The following is a 13,230-nucleotide window of genomic DNA, read 5'->3' as shown; positions in this document are numbered from 1 at the left end:
TAAAAATATATTTATTAACATAGTATTTCTACTATACTTTTTAGAAATATACTAATAGTGTGCCTGTTTAGCATATTCCTTAAAAGTGTAACTAAGCATATATTTATTACCAAAGTATTTCTAGTATACTTTGTATAAATACATTAAAAGTATGCTTCTGTTTAACATATTTCTTAGAAGTATAACTAAGCATATATTTAATACAAAAGTGTTTCTAGTATACTTTTTAGAAATATATTAAAATGCAATTTAATATATTTTTATTGCACTTAAAATAAGCATGTTGGGAATACAAATGTATTATAAACATACTACTTGAATTTCAAGTATATTTTTAATACATTTAATACTACGTCTTTTTCACCTGGGGAATCCTGGCACTCAACACCTCCTTGGCAGAGACAAAGAAGATGCGGTCAGGTGCCTTGTTAAGGTCCACTACCTTTAGCTCCTCCACTAAGAAACTGACACAGCGATCCATGTGTTGCTTTCATTGATATAATTATAAACTTATACACTTTTTCAATACATTTTCATATCTATTTATATGTGAATATACATGAAGTTCTCAACTTTTAAGCACTGCATAATGTTTGTGAAAGACATTGAAAATTATGAAGTGTTAGTAAGTAATCAAATTTCTTTGAACATATAAATCTGAAATCTATGATGGAGAAATGATAAATTAAACAAAAATCTGCGTTTTGTGTGCAGCAGTGGTGAATCACTTGTGGCTAATAAATATGGGTTATGAGTCATATGTAATAAAACTTACATCTTCCAGATACTCTGGCTCTAAGACAGATGCGTCCCAATGATTATTTAGGATGAAAATGTTAGGCTTTGATATGCGCTCATTCACTTTGTGGAAAAAGTGTTTCTCCTTTCAACGTAGAGTGAAACAAATACAAACAAGAGCATTTAGGTAAAAGAAAGAAAAACAGCAAATCATTTTAATTAAAAAAATATATAAAACACTGCAACACACACATTTTTTTTTTTCAGTGATTAGTTACTCTGTCTACTCACAGTGTTCATTATGGTAGACTCAGAGTTGGCCACAAGCACAAAGACATCAGCATCTAAACAAAACTTATCAATCCAGCTGTCCAGCTCTGATGTGACATCTGTGCTGTGCGGCTGCAGAGTGAGAAGAATGTGGGTTATTAATATTTCATCAAACTACAAATCATGTTTCATTCTTTATTGCTAATTAGATCAGGCAATTTGGTGTCTGATTTTCATTTCTGCAAACAGAAATAAGAAATTAAACAAGTTTTCCTGTAAACCAAATAGGCTTTTACCACGCATGATACCAAGAACAGCACTGCCAAAATCCATTAGTGCTTTCACTTAGCCCTCTTCACAAAACATCAAACCTTGTAGAGTTCCTTGCAAGTCCATGTATCTGCCAAAGATCCCTGGAGTATGCCAGCGACTGTCCAGGTCTGTTGTTCATGTGCCAAACCTGTCCTGCAGAACCTTAATTCAGCTCTGACAAACCATAGAGGGGTCCATACCTGTCCATCAGGACCAGATCATCTCTCAGCAGGGCACACTTAGCTTTGGGCCAAAACACTCGGACTAGACAGCCTGAGTCTTGGTTCCTGTCCATATGCAGAGCATTGGCGAGCTGATTGACTGTCTGTATGGTAAAGACAAACTTTAAGCTTCAACACGATAGTAGACCACAAAGTATTCAAATCATGTCACAACACTAAAACACATTTATGCACAGATTGTATTTATCATTTTAAAATGTCATAAGGACTTAAGGAACTTTCTTGCATTATGTAAAAAATAAAGCTACTTTTCATGAGAAGTGAGATAAAAACATGTCCTTCATAACTTGACATGCCATTAGTTTGGAAAGCAATTCACGAGTTCGCCTGCCCATTCAGCCCTGCCAGGTAATGGTAAAACGAACTTGTCTTGCTGTCCGTGAAGGAGGCTTGAAACCCGAGGCTCGGCTTGAGCTCCGAGTAAGAACCCCCCCCCTATTATGATACGGTGTGGATGAAACAGAAGGGATTTAAAGGAGGAGAAGGGGTGGTGGAGGGATGCCGGAAGAATAGTCGCTTGGACGGAACAATGACTGCTGCTTATATATGGTCGAAACGATGATTGGCAGGACTGGTTGATTAGGCTCCTCCCGAACCTGCGTTGTGAACTTCATCAATAAAAAACACTAGAACTAGAGATGATACACTAGAATGTATCTTTTCATTTAATAAAAAATTATGACATTACATTATAATGCACTCCCCCTAAAACTGTCCTTATGCCATAACGTAATAATATAGATTAAAATGAGCTCAAATGAATGTAGTTTACAAACATAATGAGGTCTGGAAACTGCGCCACAGTTTAATGCTTTTCCTCTCTTTAGAGTCCTCAGTGGTAAGGTAGGCATGTTCCCCATCTGTGCCCTCCACACTCAGGAAACAGTTAGTGGTGTGGCCGATTCCACTGGGCAGAACCCATTCCCGTAGCATGGCATTCATTACGGTACTCTTTCCATTACTGGTCCTGAGAAACAACATATAGCACCCAGTAATAAACTGTCCATTTAGCTTCTCTAATTCAATATTATCTCAAACCAAATTATAGAAGAGAGAGAGAGAGAGAAAAACACAGAGAGATTGTTCTTTTGTTTTTTTTTTGGTGCCTCACTTATGGCAGCTGAAGAACTAAAGCAAAAACATTAATGATCCATTTCATTTTGTTAGCCTGTTGTCACCATTTAGTTTACATAACAGTAAGCTTAGATTAGTCATCACTGTAGTTGTACCTGCCAAAGAAGGCCACCTTCATGTCTGCGGGCTAGCACATCTTTGATGACAGTTAGTTTCCTGGAGCAGGCCTGGATCTGCAGACACTGTTTTTCCCTCAGCTACATGCTCAAGATCCTCACTCTTCCACGTCTCTGGGTACCAAACACATATTTAATACCATCATACATTAAAGAGCAGGACCAGGCTTAGCTGATTGATTTAATTTTTTTTGTCATATTTTATTTTGTAGCCTCATGCTAAAATGCTTTAAAAAAACTTTTAACATCAATCTACACTCTGTACCCTATAATGAAAATCAAACATTTATTTTTGGATATCTTTGATATTTTTGATAGCTTTGCACGTCTGGATTTGGGATTTTTTTTTGCCATTCTTTTCTGCGGGTTCTTTCAAGCTCAGACAGGTTGGATGGGGACTGTTGGTGGACAGCCATTTTTTCGAGTTTCTCCACAGATTTTCAATTGGATTCAAGTTTGGGCTTTGGCTGGGCCACTCCTGCATTGTCTTGATTGTGTGCTTAGGGTCATTGTTCTGCTGTAAGGTGAACCCTTAAGCCAAGTATAAGTTCATGAGCGCTCTGGATGAGGTTTTCATTAAAAGGGTTGTTCACCCAAAAATGAAAGTTGTCATCATTTTCTCTCTCATGTCATTCCAAATTCCATTTTCTTTCTGTGGAATATAAAAAGTATGTTGAAAAATCTCTCTCTCTGTGTGTGTGTGGTTTTTTTTCCAAAAGGAAGTGAATGGAAACCAAATCCTTTTGGTTTTTGCTTCACCATGCTTTTATGCAGATGATAAGCAGGGCCACATTTCCTCCAGACATGATGCTTGGGATTGAAGTTCATCAGATAAGAGAATCTTGTTTTTAGAAAATACAACCATTACGTAGTCGCTTGTGTATATTTTTAGCAATAGCCAAAATAACATTGTATGGGTCAAAATTATAAATTCTTTTATGCCAAAAATCATTAGGATATTAAGTAAAGATCATGTTCCATGAAGATATTTAGTAAATTTCCTACTGTAAATATATCAAAACTTAATTTTTGATTAGTAATATGCATGGCTAAGAACTTCATTTGGACAACTTTAAAGGCGATTTTCTCAATATTTAGATTTTTTTGCAGCCTCAGATTCCAGATTTTCAAAATAGTTTTATCTCAGCCAAATATTGTCCTATCCTAACAAACCAGACATCAATGGAAAGCTTATTTATTCAGCTTCCAGCTGATGCATAAATCACAATTTCCAAAAATTGACCCTTATGACTGGTTTTGTGGTCCAGGGTCACATATATTTAAAGTCATTATATAAGGGACATTTAATCCATCTTACCCTCTACAAAATCTGAACACTCTCTAACAAACTCCAACAGCTGGAGAAACACAGCACTGATTGTCCTCTTTGCCACCACAAAGTGTTGCAGTGGTGAAATATTGTCCTGCTCCATGTTTAAATACTGAAAGCACAGTATAATTCACAGTTCAGATACCTAAAAACATGGTAACATAATGATATATTAACCTACTGGTAGCCTATATATTAAGGCATTGGTACTCACCCACTCTGACAACAGAATTTCCACAGTACAAGTTCAAGTGGTGCCATTTCTCAAGTGAGGTCAAAGAGCATCTTCAATACAAAGAAATGAAACCTTTTCTACAATATATTTTCTGGGCCTGTTGAACACTGCTGTAACTTCTAGAGAAGTCTGTCTCTGTACAGGATATTGAGACTGTCTGATGAGATTTAGCAATACTGAGCAAGCCTTTACAGAGCAGGAATGGTGACCTCAAATCCTCTTATTCAGCATAATTAAGCAGACAGCTTCCAATCACCTGTCTCTAACCACAAACTGCTATTTCCAGCATCAGTTAGATAGTGTTGTCTTTATTGTTTGAGGAATTTTGGCATGTTTGATCAGTTTTCAGTGTGTTTTAATGAGTAGTGGTTCTATCAGAATAATTTAAAATTGTCTTTATACTCTGCTTTATTCAAAACACATTGATCCAGGTAGAAAATTCTGAATGATTTTCAGAATTTATCACTTCTGTGGCCCTGCTTATCATTATCGCTTTATCAATTGCATGTGAGGTTTGTGTGGCAACCATTTCTCATTTTAATCATTTTAATCATTTAATAATTTAAAGCTTCATTAGTTTCGTGCACAGTTGTGGTCTAGTCTAAAGAGCACACAGAAGCTGTTCTCTCAGCCAGGAAAAAGCAAGAGCAGAAGACTGATAAAGAGAGAGGTGTGGTGGTTTGCTACATAAAAATGTGCAACTTTTCTCCTAACTGTCATCATTTTTAACAGTACAATTCTGCATATCTGAAATGCACATTTCGGCCCCACCCAAGTGTCTCTCACTGAAATTTAGGATATTAATCATTTAGTCAAAATGAACACTACCTTCTTTCTATTTCTGACATTTTAAATCTATTTGATTTCCTTTTAATTCATCTTGACGAAGCATCTCTGAGTACAAGCAGACCACTATATAAACCCATAAAAGAGGCACTAGGACCCTGCAGCTGAGGATTACGGCGAGAGTAAGTGCTGGCAGAGACAGATGAATGAGCCAAACACAAGACAAACGAAAGAAGGCACCAGGAGCTCACTGTAGTAGAGAGGCATGGAGAGATGGTCTGACAATCGACCAGGAGGTTGAAGAAAGACAAAGTGACAGGTCAAGATTCAGCAACTGATATCAGGAGGAGTGCACAAACTAGAAGAAGAGGAGGAGTCTGATCTGAAAGGAAGTTAAAAAGAGTGGAGCGCGAAAAGGAGCCCTTCAAAACAGAGAGATCCTTTCTGAGTGGACCACTGACATAGATGTAGAATAAACTGGAGCCTGGCAACAAGGACCTCGACTGGTAAAATTAATTTTCATCACTGAAGGAATTACCGAAAATATAAACACACGGAACTGTGCAAAGGCACCAAGGAGAGCTGAAGACAATCAAACATTATTAAAAACAGAAAGAAGACGCGGAGATACCACCCACAGAGAGAGACTGAGTATACCACACACAGGGTTTATCGCAGGTAATCACACTGCAACTGAGCAACAGACATTAACCATCAACAAATACACTCACAGACACACACACACACACACAATAATTTATGGAATACACACCTACACATAGTGGGTGATTATAACACATAGGCTGAACATCCATAACTCAAGCTTAGAGAATTTAGACAATAGTCAGGAGGCATAGAGAATCTTGGCTATCACAGGGGACAGACTGACTGTGAATGAGTAGAAGCATGGTGAGGCCCTGCGGGCAACTCTCATGGCACTCTGAACTAAGAAAGTAGAACATTAGTAGATCAGAGACCAAATGATCTTTTCCAAGTCAAGAGCCACAATAACCTAGAAGACTTTACCCAAAGAGTGTTTGGGAACATGCTTTGAAGAACCAGCACTCTGATTTCTCACCTCCACTCTTGGATATCATTCTGTCTTAAGGACCGATTCCATCGTGTTACCCACAGGACATCTGGTCACCTCTCTGTGTTGGAATGGAAATTGTGCAGTGAGTTGAATGAGTTAGAAGTTCACCTACACTGCAGCATGAAGCTCAGGCATGGGGCAAGAGGGGCACTACTGGCCTTGCTGCTGAGTTTACTGCTGTCTACCTGCACCACACAAGAGAGTGAGGAGAGTCTGGAGCTCCAAGAGGAAAACAATACAGTCAGCACTGAGAGCCCTGTAAGTCAAATGGGACACACACACCTGCTGTTAACCTGCCAAGGCTTTAAAGCAGTACACAAAGACACTGTAAAATCTCATAAATCAATGCTCTGAATTTTACTTTAGGGTATGACAACCATTAGACATGAGGGGAAAGTATATGGTAATGACATTCATAAACATTGTAGATTATGTGACGACACTGTAAAAAATGGATTCCTCTAATACAGAAACAGTTTATAAATTTGCCGTAGTTAAAGATTGCTTACATAGTTGAAGCTCTGATATGCTTAACTTTTACAGGATACTGTATCCTCTGACATAACAAACGTGAGCCCCCACAGGACATGGATAGTCTTTAGGGACAACTCCAACAAGGGTGGAAATAATAAACCAAGAGTCAATAAAAGACTCTCCAAGGTAATCTCTGATTACACACCATGCTAAAGATGAATAATATCAATACATAGAATAACTGCATATAAATATATTGAATAAGCTCTAAGTACAGAAGTACTAAAAAGTAGTAAAACTGTATGAAAACAGATTAAGCATAGCACACAAAGATAAAACTAATGAGGCCTATGTGACAACATGTCAGAAAGTGCCTAATCTTTCACCTCTTCAAATGGATTTATCTTATTATGTAATGTAACTTGAAACTTTCTACATGTCCAGCATGGCCTTCCAGGTCCACCAGGCCCTCCTGGTCCCCAGGGGCCTCCTGGTCCTCCAGGCCCCCTACTGCCTCATCATGCAGAGTTGATAAAGGACTTCCAAGTCAAACTAAAAGGTATACTGGAATTCACTCCATTCACACACCATTATCCATCATACCAGAAAGAAAACAGAAAAGAAATCTCATGATACATCCACCTGGCAGATCTGACCAAGACCTACAACTTGTTAAAATGGCATTTGATCAGAGGTTTTCAATTCTGGTCCTGGGGACCCATTGCTCTACACATTTTTTATGTCTCTTTAACAAACTTGATTCAGATCAGCTTTTTAGGAGAAAGCTCCATGAACTAAACTGAATGTATCATATAAGAGAGACATACAAAATGTGCAGAAAGGTGGGTCCGTTGATCTACATTGTGCATAATCTAATAAGTCATTTTCAGCATTGCTTGATGTTTGGGATATGTGTTATCATGCTCATTTGTTGGGGAGGTTGCTAGTCTGATTGTGGGCTGGGCTGATCTCTTAATAGGTGTAATTTTCCAGGATGTGGGTTTGACTTGGCCTGGCCAAAGAATTCCACAGATTCCAGATTGTGTGTGTGTGTTTGTGTGTGTGTGTGAGTGAGTGTGCATGTTTGTGTGTGGAATGAGTGTTGGAGTATTGCCAAGAAAGCAGACACAGGTCTGTTTGTGCTCTGGTGCAGTGAGCTGCTGGCTGTTCTGACAGCAATATAAAACATAAAGGCTCTTATTCACACAGAAAAGTGCAGTGGTGCCGTACGCTCATACATTCTAGCATTCTCATTCCCTCACACTTCCATCTACTCTGTCTGCTCATACACACACTCAAACATTCCAAATATTTACATCTTCTATTCATTGTGAGATTGTTTAATGACTTTATATACAGCCAAGTGTCAGTCTAATACAATCCCAAACATTTTCCACTGGCTTTATTTCAGTGTTTTTGAGTCTGAGAAGGTGCCTAGCCTATCGGGTTACACCTTGTCCCAAACCCTTCAAAATAAAGTAATAAGATGGGAATTAGTTCTTTTGTGCTTTTGACAAGACAACATTACAATCCTGTAATTACCTTCCCACTCAGAGGTGGTAGGAACTCACTGTCTGCTCTGCGATCAACCCCCTCGTGTGGCCACAGCTTTCCGTTGCCAACTGCACCACAACCTGCTGGTCCACCGTCGCAGTCTGCAGGAGCTCCAGCCCTTCAACAATGTAAGTGAAAAACAACCCTTTCCAAACTAGAAACAATTTACTAATTTCAATAACCGTGACATAGCACCCCCATAGCTGTGAAATTCAATGTAAACTCTAAATTAGGCTTTCATTTATCTGAAGTAGCCCTGACCTCTAGAAGTATTAGTTTAGCAGCAATGTTAGCTTTGGCTGATGGTGAAACAGACTGGCAAGCAGTGGAGAAGGGTTGGCAATGGAAGACAGTGGCAATGGCATAATAATTCCATTTCTGTGTTTTCCACAGCCCTCAAACACAGAGCAGTTCCATCAGAGAGGACAAGGCTTTAACATCAGCAGTGGCCGGTACATAGCTCCAGTGTCTGGGTTCTATCAGCTCACAGCAAGTCTGCTACTGGGTATGTGGTTCAAATATGTTTTGGGGTGTGCCCCTTCCCCCAACATTCAGACTAGTTATCAACCAATATGGTTTTTGATTGGTTGATTCTTAACCTGAAAGTATGGTTACAGGCACAGCCTAACCCTGCGTCCCAATGTTCATACTATCCATCCTAAATAGTATGTGAGATTAAAATAAGTGTGTCCCAAAGCATAGTATGTTGAAAAGTGTATGCCAGAAGTCCCCGGATGGTCTATTATTTCTGGTAGATTTTTGAAGTGTGGATCTGTGCACACTCTGATGGCTAATATTACACACAATCCATTGCGCTTTGACGAATGATTCAGTTCAGAACTAAAAACACTATTAAAAAACGTTAAAAAACTACAAACATGGCGGATGTGTGCGACTGACGGTTAAATAGAGAGGTTTAGATAAAGGGGTTTAAGTTAATAATAATCAACATTTAACCTGTTAAAATGTTTTATTTAATGTTATCTGTATTAGGATGTTTCATCTACAAAAACGATGTGAACTTTTATAAACATCCGTTTGGCCATTAACTGTTAAATGCATCATTATGCAAAAAATATGAGCAGAGTTTTCTGCATAAAGACCCATGGCTGGCAGATCAACGTGCTACTTCATTTCTCTCCAATACGGTAGGAAGTTAAATGAAATACAATGTGGAGGATGTTAACTGTGACAAGATGATTGACAGGCCAGTTTACAGTGACAGGATGCGTGTAATTATGCAACAGAGCGGACCGTTAAAGATGCAATTGTATGACATTATAGTATCTCCCAAAGCTTGCCTACTCTTCTACTACACACTCAAAAGTGTGTACTTTTTCTTCACCAAAAGAGTACATACTTTAAGGGTGTAGTATGAGTAGGCACATTGGGACGCAGCATTAGTTTGAATTAATGTTTATTTTAATTTGAATTTAAATGTTATTTGAATTTCATGGTTTATGTGTCTATACAAGGGAGAAAATCAACATCACCAACTCTAATACCTAAAACAGAGCCCTAAACAGAGGTTATAGCTAAATTTCTATACTTTAAGTAATGTACCGAATTTGATGAAGAACTTACCATTGATAAAGTGCCTTCTATACAGTATCTTCAAATCTTCAACAGTATTTGTACTCTATCTACCCCTAAAACAGAGATGGCCAACTCTGTTCTTGGACGGCCACTGTCCTGCAGAGTTTAGCTCCATCTCTATTTAAACACACCTGAAAAATCTAACCAAAGTCTTCAGGATTACTTGAAAATTAAAGGCAGGTTTGTTTGAATTAGGATAGAACTGGACTCTGCCCTCCATGTCTGGAGTTGCCCATTCCTGTCCTAAAGGGTAATTATATCAGAAAAAGTAAAGTATATCAGAAAAAAAAGTCATATGAGCAAGTATCATATGTACCACTGTGGTTCAAATCTTGTTTTGGCACAGGCTCTGTCGCTTTCCCATTTTGAATGCATATTCTCAACAGTTCGAGATTTTTTGTTTTGACAAACAGTGATTTAGGAGGCCAGCAAGGGTTGCTGTTTTATCTGTCCATGTTACATGCTAGCTAGCTGGCTAGTTCTAGTTAACACAATACTATTTATTGTAACAACAAGCTACAACCACTCCTTAGCACCCACACACACAATATAGCAGAATCTTCTTTTGCGTTTACTGACATGATGTTAAGAGGCAAGAATCAATGATGTAAGCCTGGAATTTTTCTGTGAAATCCAACTTGACAGCTCACAATTTAAATCAATATTGTTGGTTTACTGTAGTGAATTTTCAAGAATGTAGTTTTGAATACAGATTTGTCATACTCTGTCAATAATGGAATTTCCATCTATTCATCTATTCTCCAAACAAACCAAACAAGCCTAGCCCAGCATCTTGGGCTGTAGGCATCATGAAATTTCACTAATTTATAACCAAAAAAACCTTCCATAGTGCAGCTTTAAGGTGTACTGAAAGTACAGCGGTTGTACCTTTGAAAGGACTGCCCCGGTAACAAGTTGTTTTACCCCTAAAGGTATGATTTCTGCTAATTTTTTAGTGACAGTTTAGGTATGCAGGTGTGTGGTTTATATTCATCCCCAACTTTCTTTGTACCTATACCTCATGAGCACTGGCTCACAGTTCTTCTTGAATCTGATAACTCCTCTGCTCTCATGGCCTTAACAAATCAAGTCACCTTTATTCCTATAGCGCTTCATAGAATACAGCTTTATGCAAACTGAAACAAGTTCAATTCAGCTATAAGCAATTCTACAAAAGGCTGCTATTATTCAGCTTGTGTCAGTTCAGTGTTGATTCAGTTTAGTTCAATAACACTGTCAATGTTGCAAGATTACAGTACAATAGTGACAATAGTGCCATCATCCAGCTTAATTCAGTTCAAGTTTTGTTCTCATCCAATGGTGTCAGTGCAGTTATATCAATAAATGTCTGAACAAGAGTGTCTTTCACAGGGGAGTAGCGTCTGGGTATGCAGGGTATGCACGTGCATACGGGCCCGGGCTGATTGGGGGCCCGCAGAGGGGGACCATTTAATTAAAATGAGGGAACATATTCTTAATTCGTGGCCACAATAAATATATATTTTTGTCTGCATGTTATGTGCAGGTCTAGATAATTTCTTGTGGGCATTTGTTATATTGCTGCCATAGAACTGCATCATTTTTATTTATTTTTTGTAATTCAAGTTTTTATTGTTTTCATCAATGACAATATCATACAAAACACAAATTACAGATTTATACATATACTACATGTAAGGCCAGAATATATACAGTGGCTGAAATTAACAGAGATAGACGGAATACTAAATAAGGAGAGAAGAAAGAAAAACAAAAAATAAATACATAAATAATAATAATAATAATGAAAAGTCAAGAACTGCATACTTTTTTTAAACTATGTGCAAACACTGCATTGCCAAGGCCAAATAAAATAATAATTAATTAAAAAAATAAAAATAAAAATAGAAAAAACTGTGTGAGGTTGGTAGCTAGCTAGTTGAAAAGACTGTATCACATCTAGCTTCAGCGACACCTGCACAGTTTTAATTATTTCTTTCATTTTAATTCTCTGTTATTGAAAGACTATTGAAAGTAGCCATTCAACACCAAGGACATTGTGGATGAATTTGCCGAAAAAAGGCACAGAGAATTAAATTAAATTAATTACAACTAAAATGTGAGTATTTTTTCTTGTTTTTTTCTTTTTTTTGCGTTTTGGGCCGCTGTGCCAAGAGTGTGTTTACATTAAGTAATTTAGTAAATATGACGGTGTTTTAGTGCCATAATATTTTTAGAATAAAGTAAACATTACAAGATTAAAGTTGTACTGCGTGAATAAAGTTAATTCATGCAACAACAAAAAAAGTCTGTGGTGTTAACTGACTGATTTATGAAAATACTAAAACAATGTTGGCAAAGTTGTTGGCGTTTCTGAGGTAAATTTTATGTTACGACAGTTATGACTATTCACAAGCTGTTTTATTGACGCTTTTCAAAACACTGATTGATCGATTAGCCTACATGAGACATTCGTTTTAATTAAGTTGTTCTGATTTTTTTCAACATGTCTTCTGCTATTCATTCATGTTTATTTCGTGTTAGAAAAGAGGAAAAGATGATTGATTCACATGCTGCATGAACTGAGGCGAATACAGTGATCTCACGCCACATTAAAGAGCAGAAAAATGAATTTATTGCTTGTATTGCATGATAAAATTGATACAAATGTTTTTGCATATGGGCCCGGGACTGACTTGCTACGCCACTGGTCTTTCAAACCCCAGCTAAGCAAGCCAAAAGGCAACAGTGGAAAGGAAACCCTAACTATCTCAGGAGACAGAAATGGAGAAAAAAAACTTTGGGAGAAACCAGGCTTGGTTGGAGGACCAGTTCTCCTCTTGCCTAGTCTTAATGGGATAGTGTCCACTTGTTGCAGATTTCAAAATTCCATGGAGCATGTCATACTGTACTGTATCATAAATTGCATTTTTAAGCATCCAATTTTCATTTGACATACTGCTTTTTTCATAAGTAGCAGTGCAGTATGCATATTTGGACTCAAGTCATGAATATATCCATAAGCTAAACAGGTAATTGAGTTGTTCCATTTAGACTGATATAAACATAAAATATCAGCTTTATTGAATGAATGAATGAATGAATGAATGAATTATGCATTTATATAGCGCTTTATTGTGTATTGTTGTACACCCAAAGCGCTTTACAATCATGTGTGTGTGTGTGTGTGGGGGGGGTCTCTCCTCACATGGGATTTTTAATGACCACAGAGAGTCAGGACCTCGGTTTAACGTCTCATCTGAAAGACGGTGCTTTTTGTCAATATAGTGTCCCCGTCACTGCACTGGCGCATTAGGACCCATGCAGACCACAGAGTGAGCACCCCCTGCTGGCCTCACTAACACCTCTTC

At 37.8% G+C, this 13,230-nt stretch overlaps 1 protein-coding gene and 1 pseudogene across 2 annotated transcripts in view; one reads left to right on the top strand and one right to left on the bottom strand.

The window, feature by feature from the left end:
- LOC107660325 (mitofusin-1-like) overlaps positions 1-4,471 on the bottom strand; it is a 17,079-nt pseudogene extending 12,608 nt beyond the window's left edge.
- An 868-nt stretch (positions 4,472-5,339) lies between these two features.
- LOC107660327 (erythroferrone-like) overlaps positions 5,340-13,230 on the top strand; it is a 10,316-nt gene continuing 2,425 nt past the window's right edge. The window contains exons 1-6 of one of the 2 annotated variants that reach the window (XM_016449616.1): positions 5,340-5,841; positions 6,298-6,514; positions 6,800-6,916; positions 7,175-7,289; positions 8,285-8,412; positions 8,678-8,789. In XM_016449616.1, coding sequence (XP_016305102.1) covers positions 6,377-6,514; positions 6,800-6,916; positions 7,175-7,289; positions 8,285-8,412; positions 8,678-8,789 — 610 coding nt within the window. In that variant the 5' untranslated portion in view covers positions 5,340-5,841; positions 6,298-6,376. Of the gene's footprint in view, positions 5,842-6,271; positions 6,515-6,799; positions 6,917-7,174; positions 7,290-8,284; positions 8,413-8,677; positions 8,790-13,230 lie in introns of both variants that reach the window. The other variant, XM_016449615.1, reaches the window with a different exon arrangement.

The sequence above is a fragment of the Sinocyclocheilus anshuiensis genome, unplaced genomic scaffold, assembly GCF_001515605.1.
Source record: "Sinocyclocheilus anshuiensis isolate Anshui unplaced genomic scaffold, SAMN03320099.WGS_v1.1 scaffold1599, whole genome shotgun sequence".
Classification (NCBI taxonomy): domain Eukaryota; kingdom Metazoa; phylum Chordata; class Actinopteri; order Cypriniformes; family Cyprinidae; genus Sinocyclocheilus; species Sinocyclocheilus anshuiensis.
This window is presented reverse-complemented; position numbering and strand designations above follow the sequence as displayed.